Below are 22984 nucleotides of genomic sequence, written 5' to 3' on the forward strand. Positions count from 1 at the left end.
ATCCTCAGAAGGTAAGGTAAGCGTTGCTAAGAGTCACTGCTGGCTCAGATGGACCAGGGAATCAGGAGGGTTTTGGGTCAAGGGAGCCAGAAGAGCCATATCCACCTATGCTAGGCTGAGCATCAACTGTACAGCAGATGTTCTTCAAGGTGACAAGAAACACGAGAAAAAAAGACAAATCTCTGAGTCAGTCTCATGCAATTTAGGACTTTCTCAGATTAGATCTCTTTGGGTTATTCCAAATCCAAAGATGCTCCACAGGTGTCTTATAGATATAGGTTAAGGAGATCAAGATAAAGTGAAACCTAGAGATCACTCTGGGTACATTTTCTTCCCAGCCACATAGGTCTTTCAGTCCATTTTCTGTGTGGAAATTGACTGTATCATGAGCTTAACCAGAGGTTGAATCATAATTAGACAAGAAAAATATAGTAACAAAAAGTAACCTATATATAGAAAACAAAGCAAACAACAAAGGGAATGACACAATGTTAACGTAGACTTCAGCTATACCAACACTGTTTTACTCCTTAGGAAAAGCAAAAACCCATGAAGGACTGGAAATAAATATGACCAAACATATAATATGGGTGTTTGTTATATTATTTTTCATACTCACCAGAATACTTTAAATTTCTCAGACCAGGAAAAAAAAGAAAAAAAGAAAAGCAGCCTTTTCATTACTTAAATTGTCTCTCCTAAAAAAATTATCATCTATGTAGAAAATCCAAAGGAATAAAAAACAAACAAACAAACAAACAACAACAACAAAAACCCTTTGGGAACAAATAAGCAATTAGAGCAAGGTTGCAGGATACCAGGTTAATATACAAAAGTCAATTGCTTTCCTATGTCAGCAATGAACAAGTGGAATTTTATACTAAAAACACATCCCCCAAAATGAAATACTTTGGTATAAATCTAACAAAATATGTACAAGATCTATATGAGGAAAACTCTGATGAAGGAAATCAAAGAACAACTAAATAAATGGAGAGATACTCCATATTCATGTACAGGAAGACTATATATATTATCAAGATGTCAGTTCTTCCCAACTTAACCTATAGATTCAATGCAATCCCAACCTAAACCCCAGCAAGCTATTTTTTGGATACTGATTCTAAAGTTTATATGGCGAGGCAAAAGATCCAGAACAGCCAACACAATATTGAATAAGAATAGTTAGAGGACTAATACTACCCACATTCAAGACTTACTACTGTTCTTTGACAAAAAAACAAAGGTAATACGATGAAGCAAAGATAGTCTTTTCAACACATGGTGTTGGACCATATGAAAAAACAATCTAGACACAGATCGTAAACCCTTCATGAAAATTAACTCACAGTGGATCATAGACTTAAATGTAAAATAAAAAACTAAAAAATTCCTAGAAGATAACATAAATAAACACCTAGATGACCTTGGGAATGGCTATGACTTTTTAGACAAAACACCAAAGGCATGATCCATAAAAGAAATAATTGATAAGCTTGATTTCACTAAAATTAAAAACTTCTGCCTTGTGAAAAATAATATCAACAGAAAGAGAAGACAAGTTACAGACTGGGAAAAAATATTTGCAAAAACAAGTCTGACAGAGGATTGTTACCAAAAAATACAAAGAACTCTCAAAACGCAACAATAAGGAAAAAAAAGAAAAAAGAAAAAAAAACGATCCAATTAAAAAATGGGCCAAAGACCTTAAGAGATAGCTGACCAAATAAAATATATAGATAACAATTAAGCATATGAAAAGATACTTCACATCATTTGTTACCAGGGAAATGAAAATTAACACAACAATGAGGTACCACTACACACCTACTGGAATGGCCAAAATCCAAAACACTGATAACATCAAATGCTGAGATGATGTGGAGCAACAGAAACTGTCATTCATTGCTGATGGCAATGCAAAATGATTCAGCCATTTTGGAAGAGAGTTTGGTGATTTCTTACAAAACGAAATATATTCCTACCATATGATCCAGCAACTGAACTTCTTGGCATTTATCCAAAGGAATTAAAGAACCTATGTCCACAAGAAAACCTGGACATAGATATTTATAGCTGCTTTATTCGCAATTTCCAAAACCTAGAAGCAGTAGGTGAATGGATAAATAAACTGTAGGTGAATGGATAAATGAACTGTACTACATCCAGACAATGGAATATTATTCAGTTCTAAAAAATGAGCTATCAAGACAAGAAAAAAAAAGGAGGAAACTTACATGCATAAAGACCAACAATTGTCAGGAGTTGGGGAGAGGGAGAGGGATGGGATGAATAGGCAGAGCACAGAGGACTTTTAGGGCAGTGAAAACACCCTGTATGATATTACAGTGATGGGCACATGTCATTATACATTTTGTCTAAACCCACAGAACGTACAACACCAACAACGACCTGATGTAAACTATAAACTGTGAGAGCTATGATGTATCCATGTAGGCTCATCCTTGGTAACAAATGTACCATTCTGGTGATGGATGTTCATAATAAGGGAAGCTATGCATGTGTTGGGATAAAGCTATGCATATGGGAAATCTCTGTACCTTCCTCTCAACTTTGCTGTGAACCTAAAACTTCTCTAAAAAATAGTTTTTTTTAAAAAAGCACAACTAATGACTTACTAGTGTACCACCATGACCACAACAAAACATTGCTTGGGCACGCCTGCAGTGAATGTTTTCCCCAGCTATGCAATGACTTTAAAAAGTCACAATCAAAAGTCCACAAAGCATTATTATCTCAATACACACACACACACACACACACACACACACACACACACACAATTCATCTTTCAGAAATATCACATAAAAGAGTTTCACTTTGCCGCCACACAACCATCCAACGTAAAATTCAGCAGACACAATAATCGGGGGCCTAGGAATGCATCTATCACTGACCAGCTAGCTCACTGTCACTTCCGAGAACTTCTGAAAAATGGTATCTAATGACTGCTTACAAATGAAATGTGCCACATCCCACCCAGTATTTCACTTTAAGGTAAAGAATATCCTTCTACAAAGTACTGAGCTGGGTTCTCTAAACAGAGAACTCCCCTTATCCTCAGTGCGATGCTGACATGGCCAGGAGCCACGCAGAGCATCAGCACTCAACATGTAATATGGGGGAAATGAAAAGAGGAACAGAATAATGCTCCCAGCATACTTCTGCTTTCACCACAATAGTCCTTTCTAGAAGTTTCTGGTAATTCTTTCCAGGAAACATTGTAAAGGGCTTGACCCCCTACACCCTGGGGCACCCGATATAGTAGTCAAATGGAGGTAGTGGATTCAAATCCTGTATCTTCCACTTTCCAGCAGTGTAATGCTTTGCACATTATGCAACTGCCTTTCACATATGTAAATGTGGTGGGAAGACTTACTTCCCAAAAACATGGTGACAACATTAAGTGAGACACCATGTTTGTCTCCTGGCTTGTAACAGTCACTTCATATTGGTTCACTTCTATCTCCCAATGGGAAAGAGCAAATGAATTATTAAACCCAAACTCTACAGACATTGGAAAGTACCATCACAGATGTATTAGACAGACAGCTTATCTCTCCCATGCTCCCTGCAGAAAGACTGGACATTTCAGACTAGTACAAATAATAAGTGCAATTGGGTGCTTGTGTTGTACTGGGCCCCGTGCTAAACTCCTTACATACTTCATGCTATTTATAACAATTATTACTAATAATTAGTTCTATTGTATAGATGTGGTAATCCCTTAATCCAAGTTTATACTGGTACTAAGTAAGAAATCTGTACTTAAATCCACTTTGTGTGAGTCCAGGATCCATGCACCTAACCACGGAGCATGCCATTGTCCATCATTATTAAAGGTAAACAAGGGGAAAAAATCTAAAATTTCATTTGGGGAAAACTGCGTCAATAGAGGCCTTCAAGTCAACATCTTATTTCCCTTCTGTGAAAATGAAACTGTTTCTTATATTCAAGCTCTAAAGCTAAGAGTCTGATACACAGGCTTGGTCAGAATTTACCTTGGCCAAAGTGAATTCTTGGCAGTTAATAGCTGCGGTCTGATGTTGGACAGCACTAGCTACATCACTTTTAAAAACTCAATCAACATTAGGTTGCAGAGCTCCCAATCAATCATGCCAGAAAAAGGTATTTATTTTACATCTGCTCGTTTTCTTTGCCAAGTAGAAAAGCAGTTATGTGCACCAATATGAAATACAACAGTTGCTTGGACACAACACACATAAGAATACACACTTTATGTTTTAGCATCTGAATGCATAATAGGAAGGGATGATCACTTCCATGAAGTTTCCATTAATTTATGTTCTTTGGGAGAAAATCATAAATTGAAAAGGCTTAAATCCATTAGCAGGCATGGATAATAGCATAGCTTCTCCCTATCCTGGGCAAATGTACTTTGAAGGCTCCCGTTAACTTTTATAAAACATGAGAATTCTTCCCAAAGTGACAAAACTGTGTAAAGAAAAATTTGTATAAAATTTTTCTTAAAAATCAAAGAAAATCCTGAGCATTCACAAATAGGCAGGATTAATTATGGTGGGGAAAACATCTCAGAACTACTGCTTTTTCATTCTCAAAAATATAATACTATCAAATGGTTTGAATTTTTTAATCTTCACACTTAAATAATATGCCCCATCTGGGTTTATGATCGGACTGTTCGTACACATGAATCTAAAAGATACGCATGCCACCGCACTTGCTGTCCTTCAACTACAGGAATCAGGGTCCCTTGTCATCTCTCCCAAGTGTTTCCATGACCGGGCTCCTGACAAGCTTCCCAGCCTCATCTCCTGCTACTCATACCCTGAGCTGCTGGCAGACACACACACACACACACACACACACACACACACACACACACGCACACGCACGCACGCCTCTGTGTCCTCCTTCATGCCTGGAAAGACGGCCCTGCCTTGCGTCAGCTCATTGTCCCATCTGTTAAGACTCAGCTCGATCCGAACTTCCCTGCCTGGCTGAGATATCCTATCCTGTGTATCCCATAGTTCAGTGTACGTACACCTGTCATTGTACTTGCCACCCTCAGTGACATTATCTTCTTATTTGTATGACTTCCCCACTGGGATGTAAGCTAATCCACACTGGGCCAATCAGAGTCTCCTTTGTGGGAATCTGGAGTCAGGACATAGTACATCTCTTAAAGAGATTTGAAATGAGAGGCTATATGAAGCTAGGATTGAGGTAGCCCTGAACTGACCAAATTAAGAAAAGTCAGTCTTTATTTATTTGTTTATTTATTTATTTATTTTTCATACTGAAAGCATCATTTCACGAACAGTTAAACAAATGATATATATTTCATAAAAATTTTTTTAACATATTCATTACTATTTTCCCTCTGTAACACAAATTAAACAAGGATCTTAAAAATTGATAGCAATGAATTCAATTTTTCCTTATGAAAAATCAGTCTCTAAAAAGAAGAAAAAAGGAAAACAAAATGGATTTTTTTAAAAAGCAAGAGACCATGAAGCCCTAAAGAGACAAAAAATATAAATGTTTTGACTTTGCCAGTTCCTGTGTCCAAAAAACAGGCTCAATACCCACGGTGGGGTGCTGTTAGAGTCTAGTGTATCTTTCTAATAAACACCCCAATTTGCTTAAATAACTTCTTAAAAAGTTTTACTCTCTGCAAGAAATGATCCCCAAGGCATAGGTATATAGTAAGTGTTTAATAAATGTTTATTAATCAAAAGAATCAATAAACTATGAAGAGTCAACAGGAGTCAGTTTACAAATGTACCACATTCATTATATCTATGATTGGTTGAAGGTAAAATATGTATAAGGCAAAATGTAATCTCTTCTTTAAATATTGACATTTCCAATCAATGCATTTGACTTACGTTCCAAAGACTTAGCTAGTCAAGAATCCAGAATTAAAAAGGAAAAGAAAAAAATAACACAATGCACATTAGTCTGCTTAGTCACTGTGCGAGCCTCTCATTTTTGTATCTCATTTTAGGCTCAATCTTCAACTCCTGCACAACTTCCAACTGCACACATGCCAATGGAGGAGAGTAATTCAAAGAGACGGGGAAAAGTGACAGTGCAGTTTCATAAGATTTTGACCCAAATAGACCTTAAAACAAGTATCAAATGACATGAGAGTACCCCATCCTGTCTCCCTTCCATCATTTCATAGATACGGAAAATAGAAATCCAGGGAAGTAAACTAACTGGCCCAAGGACCACAGCAAATCAGAATCCAAATTGAACCCAGTTTTCCCACCAACCACGCCATGGCTCCCCACACTACCCCGCGCCACCTCTTGTTTCTTTACATCTGCACAACCCGAAAAACAGCTCCCCTCTTAAATAAACAAACAAACAAACAACACTACACTGCTCAGATATTTTATACACAGCAATGAGGGGCACTGATGAGAGTTTTAATATTCAAGACATCATGTTCTCTTGGTCATCAACTATTATCACACTTGTATTTTCTGCTTAAAAATATCTGGAGATTGCCACCCAATCTTGACTTATTGGAAAAGATTTCTCTCTCCATATAGCTGTAAATTAGGTGCTGTAAAGAAGAGAAAAACAAACTGCAATGAGGATATATGCAGTCCCTCACCCGCTTTGCATGGAAACCAAAAGTACAGTTTTATAATTAAATAGACAACTCTTTTTAATCAAAACTTTTTTTTAATCATAAAAGCAGTATGGAACATAAATCCTTTCATAAAGTCACATTCTTTTCACAGTCACAAAGAAAAATTACTTAAGGGAGCAAAATGCAAAGTGAAAAAAAAAAGTCTATGATAAAGACTAAACAGTCAGGAACTAAAAGCTCTACCACTCAAAAGCTGAAATGTATTGGTTATTCATTAGGTACTGAGGGCATGTCTAGCTCTTAACGTAAGATACAAACATTATTCCTTCCCTCTGTCCAACTATGGCTGGTTTGGGGGGGGTTGGTTGTTTTTCCCAAATTATGATATATTAATTCCCTCCATCCACTAAAAAATCCATACCTCTGCTCCCTTTAAAGACTTTACCAATATTCTTGGAGGTTAAGTCATTAAGAGCAAATCTTTAATGCCAGGCTTCTCATGGAGACTGCTGCTTAGGGTGATTTCAAAATCAATATGCATTTTCTAGATTATATGTAAAGTAATAAAGATCATGGTTTGGATAATGTGAATAGCATTCAATATTAATAAATGTATAACATGAAACACATCTTCCTATATGGTGATAAGGTTATCTAGCTACAAAACTAGTAAGTTAAGTTTCTATTTGATTTTCAACCTAATAATTTATTTGTTCAATAGTAATTCTAAATATAGCAACAATTTTTAATTTAAAAAAGTCAACTGTTATTCTCAAAAACTAAGCATATTGTTTGACACAACTTATAATGAGGATGGCATTCATCACTTAAGAATAAGAGTTAACACTGGCGTCCTATTATCCTCTAAACCTCGCTGAAATTTCCATCATTGCTACCAGAATGTTTTTCTTTTACAATCATTTCCTTGTAAAATATTGTAAACTTGTGAAAAGAGAGAAAACAACTAAATATCATAAGTCAAATCAAGACTAAACCACTATCATAAATACAGCAAAGAAACGGCAAATGGTATGAAAAGATTTCTAAACCATAATTGTTCCACATTGACTTTGGCATAAAATAAGCATGACGGTGGGGGAAGCTAAATCCTAGCACTCCCATTTATAAAACACCACAATTAAAAGCTATATTAAGCTGCTTTCATGTAGTAACTCATTTATTCCTCAGAATAGCTCATGGCATAGGTGTTAGTTTTACTGCCGTCTATACATGAAGAAACTGAGTCACAGAGAATTGAAGTAATTTGCCAAAGGTCATATATACCTGATAAGCAGTCGAGCAGAATCAGAAGCCAGGTAGTCAGGTATGAGTCCATGATCTTTACTGCTATGTAAACATCTACCTCCTAGGTCTTTGTAAGGATTAAAATTGTAAGCTGTACGTAAAACCTGTCACATGATTCCTGGATTCCTGTCCAGTGGTAAGTGCCCACTCCACGGGAGCTACACAAGTACCCAAAATGTTGATTACTGATGCATAATCATGGTGCTTGCTTCTGAATTATAAGAGAATTGTCAAATCATTTGTATTTCCACAGGTCTTTTTTCCTTATGCTGGACAAAAGGTCCCTCTAAACTCTCCTTGAAATAAAAAATAATTTTTTCAAGCATGTGTATTTTTAAGATTCAAGCTACAAAACACAGGACAAGATCAAAACATGTGGCAGACAATTTTCAGAGCAGCAAACTGGAAATCCCACCAAATTGTCTGAAACTGCCATGACCTATTTATTGCCTGCTGTAGAATAATATTCTCATGAAAGAATTATTTATATATACCCTGAGTGTTTACAATGTTAAGATGAACTGATACTGCTTTTATTCACAATCTCTCCACAACCTTTCAGCATGCTATATTAAAAAAGAGAAAGAGAAAAAAATATTAATCTGGATGACAGTAGCATAAACAAAAAGAACAAATAAATCAGCAGCAAACTCCCTACAACACCCGAAGAGCCCTAATTACGTTCATCAAAAGAAGGAAGAAATGCTTGGTGGTCTTGAGATCACGCAGCCTCTTAACCACAAAGGACAGAGGTTGAATATTCCAGATGGTGACTGTTGAGCTGATGAAAAAGTATGGACCTGGATCCTCTTCTAAGGAACCTACTCTAGCAGTGACAAAATTGCATGCCAACCAGAAATGCCTATATTCTGATAGTTTTCTCTTTCAACATATGTCCCTGTGCATCCGGTTGGAAAGCAGATAGATGCCTAAGCTTGACGGCTCTACACTGAGAAAGGAAAGAACTTATCATCCACTGAATGAAATTCACAGGGGATCGAAGATTGCCAAGAACTGGTACCCAATCAAGATTAAGCAGAATGAACCAAGGGTTGTCAGCAGTTAGGAGCTCTACCAACTGCTATCCATAAATTAAAAGAAATTTTGCCTCCTTAGCATGTGATTTATTTGGAAGAAGCTTTTAGTGCTAAATTCTGAAAGAAGCCAAGGAACACTTTATTGAAATGATCCATTTTAGTGCTGAGTTCAGTTCAAGAACCAAGCAGATTTGAATTAGCTTTCAGATGAACTCATCAAGGTAACTCTTGCTTTACCACATACTCTGGTCAGTGAAGGCCAAAATACTTGTATATATAAGCCTTCCTAAGTCCCCTGACTTTAATTACCTCACACTTTCACTTTACTGCCAAACTGGTTTGGGAGGAATAACACTACTCTCAACTAATGGTTGGAAAATAGTAAGAGAAAAAAAACCCTCTTATTCTTTATCCACAAAAGGGAATACTTTTCTGGTAACCTCTGTATTTGACAGGAGCTACTATGAATGAATCTGGGAGCCTCGCTTGGGTACATCAACCCACCAAAGAACATTCAAGGCACATTAATGACACTATTCCAATAAACACAGTTCGTAATTAAGAAGCCTGATAACTCCGACACAGTTTAGACTTGAAAATAACCTTTTAAGTTAATTTAAGGTGGTTGGTGTTCTTAACATGGATTCATCACTGAGGTTTACACTTGCATTAAATTTTAAGTAGGGGAGGGGATTTATTAATATGCATGCACTCACAAACTTCACTTTTAATGTTGGATACATTTTCTGTATAGACTTATGTTAACTCTACACGTTTTCCCTTTGGTCACTTCATTCTTTTTTATTTTTATTTTATTTAATTAATTAACTTATTTGTTTATTAGTTTCAGGGTGCACAAAATGGTCACTTCACTCTTGAAAGCAGCAGCTAAGTGAGATTAAAAATGGTTCATCTGAGATTAGTTAATGGGAATGGTGTATAAAATGGTGGTGGGGGGGTGGGGGGGTAGACACAAGAGAACCTACGTCTTCATCAGTAATACAGGCTTTCCTCATAGATTTTTTTTTTCTGTCACCTGAAAATCTCACTTCACTATTTCACTTTCTCTCAATGCAGCAATGAGGTTGTTAGTAATGATCTGAAACACATTTGCCCTACTCATAGGATCACGTGTGGAACAAAGTTCAAAATCCCACCTCAGGAGTTTAATCTGCACAGTATTTCTTATCTGGGGGAAAAGGAGTGTAACGCAAAGTCTACAGAACTTAAGTACGAAAGCGACATTTAAAAGATCAGTTACCCATTCCATCAGTGAAGCTCATAATATTTAAATGCCTCCCTAAGTCCCCTGACTTTAATTACCTCACAAATTCCTTTAGTGCCAAACTATTCTCTAATCCTAAACCTTAGTTTCTTGGTTGGCATGCCTATGTACAAGGTATTTACAAGAAAAACTTTTAAGGCCTCGTGGAAAACCTAACCATTCTCTCACCCACAAAGATAGAAAATGAGTGCCTTTTGATAGAAAAGGCGCTCATGATAGAAAACTACCATGAGCCTCATCCAGCTAAGTTCCATGAGGGCAGGGCTTTGTTTACTTCACTGCCAAAAATGGCGCCTGGGACACAGTAGGTGCTCAGTAAATATTGTTGAATGAATGATCCATGACAGACCCTGCAGAGTAGCAGAAAAAAAGAGGAAATGAAGAAGAATTTGAAGCAAGAACTGTCGTCTTCAATGCCTTTTGTGATCACTGTTATTTGCATATTAAATCAATCAAATATATATATATATATATGTGTGTATATATATATATAAAATGACTATAATATATAGGCATATCTATATACATACATATATATGTATATATATATATATATATATATATATATATATATATATACACATATGAGTTCTGAAGATAAGATTTCATGTAGAATTTGCTGAGCTTTCTAATGTGGAAAGGAAAATGTTTCCATGTGTGAATGAATTTGATATAATGAAGAGGGCAAAGGGAAGGAATGCTTATATACAAAATATTTCTCATTTCACATGAAGTGAGTAAAAGGTAGTAGCAACTGAAATTTCATCTAATTCCAGAATGCATACCCTAAGTCCGAGGTTTTCCATAGCACTTCTGACCTATCAGACAATCACTAAGTCATCCCAAAAAAACAGGTAACTAAATAAATGACTAGCAGTAGGATTTTTCCCTGGGTTGGGATTTCCCCCATGTTTAGTATTATAATTTCTGAAAACATTTTACCTGATGGTACTTAGCCAATTCCTTTGTCAGCCTAATGCCATGCATGCAAAGCAAATACATACTAGCTAAACGGTCTTGAAGTTCGACCAAAAGAAAAAAAGAAAAAAATTCCACACAGACTCATTCCCTTGCTGATAGGTCCACCATTTTCATGATGCATCCTGGTGTTCAGAAACTGGAATAATAATATCCATAACACTGAACTACTGCTAATGATGCAGCTGGCTGCCATGCACTGAATGGCCACTGCATACCAGGCACCTAATATATGCTTATTAATGTCCTATAGCTTTCAGTCCTCACAACCAATCTGAGAATAAGGGGCTACTATTACATCCCCCTTTTGGAGATGAGAAAACTGGGGCTCCCAGAGACAAAATAACTTGTCCAGGATCAAGTAAGCAAAGGAGCCATGATTTAAATGCTGTCTGCAGAGGTCTTAAGAACTAAGATAACATTGTCTCTTTGGACTTTGATTTGCTTTACCTGATCACCTTCTAACAAAATTATAGACATTGTTTTCAAAACTAATTTTAATACAATACAATATATGACACGTTTCTTTTCCAAAAAGGGAAAATATATGCTGACTTTTCTCTCCAAGAAGGAATAATGGTCCTTCCTGCCCACAAAGAGGTTCACTTAGTGAGACTTTGACCCAGTTCTATCTGCACTGTGTACTGCTCTCTAGGAATCACTCCTTTTAAAGTAGCCTGGTGCCCAGGGTTAAAAAAGGACAAAACATAACCCACAAAAGCATGTCATCTAATTAAATGTATTAGCACCAAAACCTGATATCAAAGCCAACAGGTGCCTCAATTGTGGACTCAAGGATGGCAGCAAGAAGCGTTCAACCCCTGAGAGTTCAACAGGGAGGCCAGCTCCACAGAGAATGGTACAAGTACTGCCTCGTCCCCAAAGCTAAGTCCTTGCCCAGGACTCTGGACTGTAGGGCAAAGCACAAGTTTAGGGGTCAAACAGCTTGAGTTCCAATCCTCACCTTCCCACTTACTAGCTACATAGATGTGGAGAAGCGTTTTTAACCTCTAAGATCTTCCATTTCCTCCTGGTAATGGGAACTATAATATCTACTCTAAACGGATACTGTGATGGTTGCATAGGATAAAGCATGGGAAGTGCTAGCCCACTTCCTGATACATAGCAGATAGGTAACAGATATAAAATCATCTTCCCCCTCCTGAAAGACCTTCTTCATTGGTCTGCGGGACCTGACTCATACTGGCTTGCGAGAGATGACTACTGAGTTTTCAGGAATTTTGCAAGCTAGTTATTAAATACAGCCATTATTAAAAAAATAAATTATATAAGCTTAAAATTAATCATGTCAGAAACAAGGTAATAAATACTCAAAGCTCATCATTTCCTAATGAGTTTACATCATTTAACTGCTATCTATGCTCTTGAGGTTATTTACATCTATTGCCTATTAGGTAGTGGAAATAGTGCATAATGGTGGGCTACGGCACTTCTCTCCCAACTCCACATTCAGTAGTGACATCACATTTGTAGCTTGACATCAGCCACAGTAGGAGTATTTACACCCAAACTGGCAAACACTACAACCCAGGATTTCCTTTCCTGGGAAGCCAGTTTACCACATTTACCACCACACCACTGGTATTCATATTTGCACATAGCCCTTTCTGCTTCAGCATCTTTCATCTCTACTCTCCACAAGTTATCTATGTACATACACAAGTCCATCAAATTTAAAATAAAAATGAAAACAAAAACCTAACACCCTCCAGTTAGCATCGTTTCCCCCCATTCCTTCACTATCCAATTTACTGAAAATGTTCCCACACTGTCTTACCATCCTATCATTAATTTATTCATTTCACAAATATTTGAACAACTGCTATGAGCCAGACGCTACGAAAGGAATCGGGGATACAAATGGGAGCAAAACCTGACATGGCCCCTGCCCCTGTGGAATTCAGTCACACTACTGTCTGACTTCTGTCACAGCTTAAACGTCGATAATGCTCTAGCAACACCTTTTTTTCCCCTCCTCCTCTGCCTCCTTAAAAACAATTTACAATTTCTCCAAATGTTTTGTCTTCTTTTCTTCCATGACCCTCCACAAAAAAGTCAAGATTCCCTCAGTGTTTTGACTGTTTCTTTCTTCCTTAGGAATTTCATGCATTACTATGTTTTTGTCCTCCTCCCAACCCTCAGAAAACCTGTCTCCCCTCACCTTTCCATCTCAGTAATTGATGCCGCCATCCACTCAGCTGTTTAAGCCAGAAACCCCAAAATACTTGTTTCCTTCCTTTCCCTCAGCTCCCACCCCAAACATGAGCAAGCCCTGTTGGATCTGTAGCCAAAAGATATCCCAAATATACCACATCTCTTCATCCCAGTCTCTAGCACTCTCGGCCAAGACCCTTTCTTTTTTCTCAGTCTGAATAAAACCCTCCTAGCCCGTCTCTCTGCTATACTTTTGCCCCCCAACATCATGCACCACAAAGAAGCCAGAATAAACATTTTAATGTAATCATTTCTCTCCAAAATCAGAGAAAGAGAAATAGAGACAGAGAGACAGAGCGAGAGAGAGAGACAGAGAGAGAGAGAGAGAGAGAGAGAGAGAGAGAGATCCAAAATTTCCCTATTCCACTTGAATAAGATAGAAACGTGCTTCCACGGCAAACAGAGCCCTTCATTATCTGGGCCCTACCCACCCCCTTACCTTACCCCTTCCATCCCCACTTGCTCGTTACCCCAAGTTGGAACCCTCTGCCCAGATCTTCAACAATAGTTGCAGGGCTAGCTTATCCTCTCATTCAGGAGGATTCAGGAGGCCTTCCCTGACCAGCCAATGCAAATTGCCCTGGCCAGGTCCCTCTATCACTCTCTATCACACTGTCTACTCATTGTCGGTTATGCAGTATTTGTCTTCCTGTACTAGCAACGAAGCTATGCAAGAGCAAAGACCTCGTGTTTCTTACTCACCAGAATCTCTCTAGTACCTAGAACAGTGCCTGGCACACGGTCAACACTCAACTGATAAATATCAGTTGATGAATGAATGAAAGGATGAATGAAGCAAGACTAAAAGAAAAGAACAAAAGTTAAAGGTAGGAATAATGGAAAACACAGACCTTGAAAAGAGAGAATTTTCTGGAACTGCATAGAAAAATAAGACAGCAATCTGAAGTGGTAAAGTGCTAAGAGTATGAATCAAATTTCCATCTTTATTAAATTCTGACTTGCCCACGGCGTGAGCTGTTTTAGAGGCAACCTAATTTAGTGAAAACCTGTTCTGATAAATTTATGTTAATGTTCATGGCTAGGTCAAAATATCAAAAAAAGAAAGAAAACTCCATGCTTTAAAGAAGATTTTTCTTGCATCCTCAAAAACACTGCTGAGAGGCAGCGTCCCCTGGGCCTCCTCCAATACTTGTGCTGTAATAAATTCCTATCACACACACAGAGCAGAGAGAGAGCAGAGGGAGGTAGGCCACTCTCTTCCCCAAGAAAACCAAGGGCACAGGTCATCATCCAATGCAAGGTTCTTCCACCAGGAAGCAAGAAAATGTTTGCTCTTCTTGACTGAGGCTTCACAGACCCATAAGTCACCCATACTGCTTCCAAATAACAGCAGATAGCAGGGCCTTTTCTAGCTACTCCTTTCTTATCTAATCTAATACAGAGAAGGAAAGGAAGGAGAGGAGAGAGGGAAACAGAGACAGGGGAGATCACAAAGCACAGACTCAGTGCTTTACTTCCCATCATTCCACACAGGTGATGCTGGATGGCGATAACACTCAACACTCATGGTCAAGAAGCCCAGTACCCAGCCCAGTACCTCATCATGGACCACACAGCTCGAGGCGACACCGGAAATCCACTGCTCTTGGGTTCTGGAGGCAATGAGGAATGGCAGCCGCTCCAAGATCCCTTGTGGGGAAACCGCTGTTGCTTCCCGTTCTCCCGCAGAGGGTGCGCTGGCAGTGAGGAGGGCTGGGGGCTCCCAGGCTGCTGCATGCTGTGCTGATGCGTGACCCCATTGCTCCTACACAAAGCCCAACAGAATGACAAGGCTTGCAACGAGAAATAGCAGTGCCCTGGCCACCCCCAACGTCCTGTTCCTAGAAATAACCATTCTTAAGCCTGTTAGCTCTTTTGTTTCTGGTATGAACCGCAGTATTTAAAAAATAACATAACTATAATATTATTTCATTTTTTTCCATTTATAACTTATATTGATTTCCTAATATAGTAAACTAGGACTCAGTACCTCTTATTTGGTCATCAACACACACACCTTCTTATTCACCCCTCATTCTCCAAATATACATGTCTCTCATAATATGGGATTGAAGTGGTATGCAGGATTTACATAATTATGATCTTGTAAAATGCTGTTCATAGCTGATCCATCCAATGTGCTCTGATTACATGTTTCTTTCATGAATACTCAGAGATAGAATTCACAGCCACTGGATAGGCAAAACTTAAAATGTCTGCTACTACCATGTGAAGATGAGAATGTGGAGCCAAGGGACTTGGAGGCACCGCTACAATCATTTCAAGAGCCATGTGTCAGCATGTGACCCAGTGAACACGCACCAATCTGTGGTCCCAGCAACCCCCTTCCTATGGTTATGCCCCAGAGAAACCCTCATGTATTTCCACAAGAAAATCCATGGCAGCACAGTTTATAGTAACGCAAACTGTGAAACCAACCTAAATTCAAAATCCAGAAAAGTGAATAAATTGTGATGACTAACTACTATACAACAGTTAAAATGAGTGAACTATAGCTACCTGTATCCACAATGATGGCTCTCAAAAGCTCAATGTTAAATGAAAAGAAAAGCAAGTGATACCATGTATATAACGTTTGAAAATATGTTAAATAACACTCTTTGGTATTCACAGGTAGCTACATATGAAGAAACAGCATAAAAATAATCATAGAAATGAAGGTGCCTAATTCAGGGTTGTGGTTACTTCTAGAGAGAGTGGTCAGGACGTGGGGTCGGGGAATGTTATTCTCTGCATGTTGGAAATTAATTCCTAATTTTAAAAAATGAAAGAAAAGAAAAAAGAAATTTAACTTTTAGGTGCTCATCTTTCACTAAAAATGTTTCTTCCTAAAGGTGATGCCAAATAAAAGCCACTCCATTTGTGAGGCCCAACCTGAAAACTTAGGAATAAACAAACTGCTCTTTATGTGGGAAAGTGCTTCCAACATTTGTTTCTGTTCTTTCCTGCTGCCTGAATAATACAAGGAAAGACCTCAAGAACAACCTAATGCCAAGATGTTTATTCTAAATGAGCAGATAAAGCAGGGGGTAGATCCCTAAGAGCATGTGTAAAACTGTGTGTGTACATTATTCTAGGAAAAAGGGATGCCATGGTGTGAGATTCCCAAAGGGGTCATGACTTCCCATACACTCAGAACTTCTGAGCTGGCTTCACGGTACAAATTGAGCCACGTCCCTGAGCAGCAGATATTCTGGGAGGTCTCCAGGTTCCTGTCCTGTGTTCCTTCCATAGAGGCAGGGGCGCTCAGAGGTAATCCTATGACACTGAAGTCACAGAGACTCGGCTCCTAATCCCGGCTCCACTCTGGGTTGGGTGACTCTGGAGAGGTTACTTTCTGTGTCTCTGTTTTCTCCTCTTTGAAATGAGGGTAATAGTTGTTGTGAGCATTAAGTGACTTCATACATGTAAATGGCCTGGCATACACAGTGCCTGGTACAGGGCCAGAACTCAAGAGACATGAACCATCCTGGGCCAGGTCTCTCTGTTACATGCCCTGGGCTTCTTCTTACCATGTTCACAGCTTAATCAGTGACTCATGTAATGACTTATACAATGTCTGTCTCCCCCAGTACTGTACACGCTCTTGGAGGGAAGGGATCTTATCTCTCGTTCTTGGCCAGGTACAGAATGAGTATGTGTTGAATGGGAGGATGGAAGGATAAAGGAGAGAATGAGTGTCTTATACAGAGCTGCTGATTGTGAGAACTAATAGTTACTAACAACAAATTACAGATTATGAGCTGTGCAACGTCTAAGCTACATATCAGCAGTATTATTCCTTCCTTAGAACTTTTAGCAGTGTAGTATAATGAAGGTCCAGAAAGATCATTAAAGAAATAAAAGAGACTGTTATCCTCCTTGAAAAAATCCTGGCTCAACAGTAACCGGAAAAAGGAGAAAGGACTATAGGCAATGGTGGCCTGGAGAGTCCCAAGACCAGAGGACACATAACTTTAATGATGAGGTTAAAATGGCCGGCACTGGACAAAAGGGGTGGACCTGCAGTCAGTTGTCCCATCCTTCTGCTGTCAATGAGGCAAAACAGAAAAAAGCTAGTAGGCAGACAAAGAGGATGCATGAAGAAAGTGGGAAGCAAGAGGGTTGATAGACTGTTCTTTAAAACAAAGGTGAGCAATTACTCCCATTGGTTGAGAGGACGTAGAGGAAAGACCTTCTCATATAAGCCAAGGGGAAGTCCTCTGGCTCACGACTTTCTTGGCATGAGCTTGGGTCAAAATGACAATTGGATTCCTTCCTTTCACATGCCTCTGAGATTTACAGAGAGCCAACAGAGCACAAAACTCTATTTAAATGATCTCTAAGGACACCCAGGCAGGAAGGTGATCAGAATTTAATGATTAATCTCAGCTTGTTGCCACTCAATGACCCTGCTCTTATCTTTATGTCAAGAAGTATAAAGAGGTAGGGAATAGAATAAAAAGGCAGGATTATTTTTTTAAAGATAAAATCTTTCCTCAGACAAGGAAAATAAATCAAACACATTTTTAAAAGTTCAAAAGTAAGGGCCTTGTAATTACTGAATAATGGGATCTGCCTGTCAAATTGTTAGAAATTACAGATTCAATAGAAGAAGAAAATGATGGCATAGTATAGTGGTTGAACTTTTAATATACCTTGGTCATTCTTATCATCTATAGTCCACAGGATAAAATGAATGAGCCTTAAATTTTCTAAATGAAAATGGGCTACTCAATAAGCTTGTTCTTTAATTTGAATATGACATGTGAGTATCTCTGTCTGGGAGACTGGCCCACTGTGGAATTCCAAAACAAGACCCCCCAAACTCTTAGATAACAGTATCACCTCTAGAGCAAGTAGCAGACTCCAATTTAGCAGTGCTCTTTGATGAATAATACTCATTTGAATGCAGAGATTCAAGGCAAGCTTTTAACAAACTGTTACCATTCGCAACCACTTCTCTGTGTGAATCAAGATTTCTCAGTAGTTTGCAACTAGAAAATATTGCGAATATAAATTTGTAAACAGCATGGATACTTTCCAGTTCCAAATCTGGGGCTCACAAAAACTTTAATCCCCACTGATTTTCACAGAAGTGTGAAGAGTTTGAACATATATAATAGCGTTATCTTAATAAAAGAAATCTTGTTTATGAGATCACGTTCTAAGGTGAAGTTACACTTAACAAAATGTAATCCTTTTATCTAATGAAAGTTTGAAAACTATTGACTTAAATAATTCTTCTCTGCACATAAACTGCTTGATATCAAAATATTCAAATGACTTACGATTTCTCCGGCTTGTGGGATAGGGAAAAGAAGTCATAAACCAAGCATACTCCAAACACTGTGACTCCTGTCTCTTTCACCAGCATTGCGCATGTCCCCAGAAACAAACTGAGTAGCAAAAAGAAGGGAGAGGCCGTGCGAGGGAAACACTCCCCAACACAACACTGGTCCACACTCCTGAAAAACAAGGTCGAGAGACTTTTAATCTAAGAAGAAAGGTGGGTCACTAAGAAATACCACCCTTTAACAATAAGATGTAACGTCAATTCCATTATATTCTAAGTGAGTAGCTGAGCAAAGATTTCTGCAAGAATAGAATTATTAATATTTAAAATTGCAGACATTTTTCTAAGTAAATGGAAAAAAGTAAATGTCTAATATTAAAAAAAGAAGTAAATGTCTAATACTGAATTTGATACTTAAATTAAGGTATATATAAACTATAGCAAAATATGGCACATAACATATGAACACTAAAAGCCATTTACAATGCTACTACAGAGAGATAGTTGGTGACATGGAAAGATGTTTAAGTGAATGTATTTTAAGTAACACAGGTTCCTAAGCCATATGCATGAACTCTGGAGCCAGGTTTCCTGGGTTCAAATCATAGCTCTGCAGTTAACTAGCAGGGTAACATGGGGCAGGTTATTTTGCCTCTCTGTGCCTCAGTTCCCTTATCTGTGAAATGTGAACACAGTGGTGGAGGGAGGATTCAATAAGTGACTTATTACATGTCAAGTGTTTATCATCATTATTATTGTTTTAGTGAAGGTGTATGATATGCTTTTGTACACAAAACAAATAAATCAGTGGAGATAGTTGTATGTACACACCAAACACCATCATCGTTTCTCACAGTAATGAAAATACAAATGTTTTACCTTTTTTCTTTTCTTCTGGCTTATCTGGGTTTTTAAATTTATTTTCCATGAGGACGTATTAGGTAGTTTTTGTTTGTTTATTTGTTTTCTCAGTATAATTTCCAGAAGGGCTTTCCAAGAACCCTCCAACATCATACTTCTTTTTACCTTACAAAATAGAACCAGCTCCACACCAAGAAACATCACTGTTCCTTCAGCAGGTGCTACACCCATGTGTTCCTACTCCTCTGAAATAAAGGCCCACAGGTCTGTACTCGTGACATCTTACCCTACTGTTCTATGTCAGAACAATCATACAAAATTATATGCCAAATTTGAAGGAGATATGCGTTCTTCTCCAAAGCTGGTTTATAGCTTAAATTGCTAAAAGTGAGAATGGCACGCACAACAGAAACCTGTAATACTCACTATCACATAGGTATGGATACGCTGCGGGTCTAATCACATTCCCAAATGTATCAACCACACAGAGAAAGCCAGAGCGAACTAGTTCAAACTACATGCAATTACTAGTCTTGTTCTAACACCAAAGTAAACAGAACACAGTTGTTGAATCTGGGTTGATGTTTTTAAGATTTTTCACAACACCATTTTACAAGACTAGCAATGCAGTGGGAGGTCACAAAGCCAGCACTGGAAGACTGGTACTACACCAAGGAGAGGCTCTATTCTTTAAACCAAAATTTCATAAGACTTAATTAATTTTATTCTTGATCCAAGGCCTAAAATTGGTTTATAACAGGGTTTCTCAATTTAGGTATTATTGGCATTTTGGGGAAGATGATCCTTTGTTGTAAGGGCTGTGCTATACATTGTAGGATCCTTGACCTATCCAGTTGTGATCAGCAAAGATGTCTCAAGAAATTGTTAGACATTCCCTGGGCAGTGGTGGGGAGAAGGGGACAAATTTGCCCCATATTGAGAACCACCCGTTTAGAACAGTGTTCTTCAAAGTCACCGGGCTTTGTAAGATTACAGGTCAATGAACTGATCCAAAGATCAAGGTTCACAAATCCTTAACCACAAAGGAGGGCAACATGGTTCACTGGCCCCCTTTTTCTGGGTCATGTTCTGAGTCATCTTCCCCCATTTACATTCTTTTTTCAACCTGCTCCTTTCCCAAGTGGATATGTCACAGCTCAGGTAAGAGGCTGGTCACACTGAGGGGAGAGGACCAATATAATGGGAAACTGTTTCATTGCTTTCTAGTCTCCGAAAGCAAGGAGCTTCTGTATTTTGATGAAAGGATGTGTAAATTGGAAAACCACTATTTAGAAACACTACTTTCATTTCAGCCTTATTGTTTTAAGCTCTGAGCTACTTTAATGAGGCTAAAAAGGAAGAAAAAAATTAAGATCAAAATGAAAAGGAAAAATTAAACAAACCATAGGCAAGTAAAAGGACTATACCCAACATATTTTGGCTCAGAGCTAAGGTTCCAAATTCCATTCGCAGTAAGAAATTAAAAGTAATAGGAATAAAGAAGCAAGAGCTTGCCTTCCTGGTACTGGGAGGGCAGTTCCTATAAAACGCTATGACAAGGTTCAGAATGCAGAAGAGAGAGTAGCCTAGCACTTGGTAAGGACAACGTTTCCTGTCCCAGATCCCCAGGAAGTACAGTGAGCGTTTCTCTGAGTACACACACACACACACACACACACACACAGAGCAGAAATTCCCAGGGGACTGCATGACTGTAAACACACAGACGGGCATTCATAGTTAATACATACCTATTGTAGGAGAGAAAGGCCAACAGAAAGAGCAGGCACGCTAATACATCAGCTCTGCCAACAATTCCGGCCACCTAGGATGTTTGAAAAAAATGAAAATAAAAACCTCAGAAAATTACTTTCAAAAAACCATTACAAAAATGTATTTGATTTTACATAAATGTAAAGTATAATAAAATAGAAAAGTCTGATATATGACTAACCACCTCTGGTTATCAAATATATTTAATAATAAATTTATAAAAGGAGAAAAAGAAGAAATAAGGGGCAATATTTTCATGCTTAATTTCATTTTAAACTTCCTTCTAGAAGGTGAATTCACAGAATCAAAGTTTATTCATTTATTAGTTTATTGAAAAATATTTTTTGAGCAATGACTGAGTGTACAGGATATTTGCAGGGTTTCAAAGCATTTTTCCACCAATTACTTATTAGCTGGAAAAATAAAAAGAATAATTATACCATGGAGAAAACGTATTACACTGCCTTATACTTTGACTGGGAAACCAAATTTAACCTCACCAATAAAAGGCAAATGGACATGGCATGCCTCTGCACATGATACCCTGAGAAAGACACAACATCACTGGAATAGTATTCCAGCCAAGGATACGTAAGCTGAATATAATCATGTGAAAATACAGGACAAACCCAAGATCAGAACATTATATTAAAATATATAAATAAAAGATGTTTTATAAATAATAAAGTATAAAATATAATAATTCTGTATGATTTTATAACATTAAAATTGTATTATGTTTTAATACCTTCTAATTTATATTATATCATGATGTACTAATTATATCACAACTCATAATCTATCATAATATTGCACATGTTACATATTACACGTATATTATACTTGTATTATACTATGTATGTATATATTATGTATTTATATTTTATATATATTTTATATTTACACATTTCTGTTATGTATTTACATATTTACATATTTTATTTATATATTATAAAATTTAATATACTATGCATGGAAATCACTTATGGTATAAATAATATAATATGTAATATGTATATATTATTTTATAATTATATAATATAACATATACTATATAACATCAATTGAAATATTATAAACATCATATTAATAACATTTTACATACATTCTAATATGAAATTTAAATTATATTTAAAGCTACATGTTATATTATAGAAAGACAGGCAGACTGATAACTGTTCCAAACTCAAAGATATTAAAGAGAAACGATGACTAATGACCTTAGTTTTAGAATATAAAACTAAATTATTAAGCTGTAAGGGGCATGAATCATGCAACCTGCTCTCAAGTGCTTCAGAAAACAAATAATATTTTTATATATTGAGGGAGAATGAGAGGAAGAATGATAAAACAAATGTGGCAAAATTGTAAAAATTGGTGAATCGGGATAAAGAGAATATGGTCACTATACTTTTTAAGTTTGATGTATTTTTAAGTGCGTTATTCAGAAAGGGGCCAAAACGGAAGTGGCGTGTGGGACAAAGGGCTATTTATAAATCTTTGTATTATTTTGCTACTTAAAATGTGTGTGCATTTCTCTTAATTTTTTTAATCCAAGAAATAAAACCATAAAGGAATAAAATGGGATACGGCTCAAAGAATGC

General features: G+C 37.5%; 1 protein-coding gene across 2 annotated transcripts in view; it reads right to left on the reverse strand.

Annotated features, from left to right (window-relative positions):
* TMTC1 (transmembrane O-mannosyltransferase targeting cadherins 1) overlaps positions 1-22984 on the reverse strand; it is a 230195-nt gene that overhangs the window by 182396 nt on the left and 24815 nt on the right. For both annotated transcript variants that reach the window (XM_074325861.2, XM_074325860.2), the window contains exons 3-5: positions 21359-21432; positions 18742-18918; positions 15009-15215 (exon numbers count right to left, since the gene is read on the reverse strand). In XM_074325861.2, the coding sequence (XP_074181962.2) occupies positions 15009-15215; positions 18742-18918; positions 21359-21432 (458 nt within the window). The remainder of the gene's footprint in view (positions 1-15008; positions 15216-18741; positions 18919-21358; positions 21433-22984) is intronic.

The sequence above is a fragment of the Rhinolophus sinicus genome, chromosome 1 (genome assembly GCF_057876585.1).
Source record: "Rhinolophus sinicus isolate RSI-liver-muscle chromosome 1, RSI-T2T, whole genome shotgun sequence".
NCBI classification, from domain to species: domain Eukaryota; kingdom Metazoa; phylum Chordata; class Mammalia; order Chiroptera; family Rhinolophidae; genus Rhinolophus; species Rhinolophus sinicus.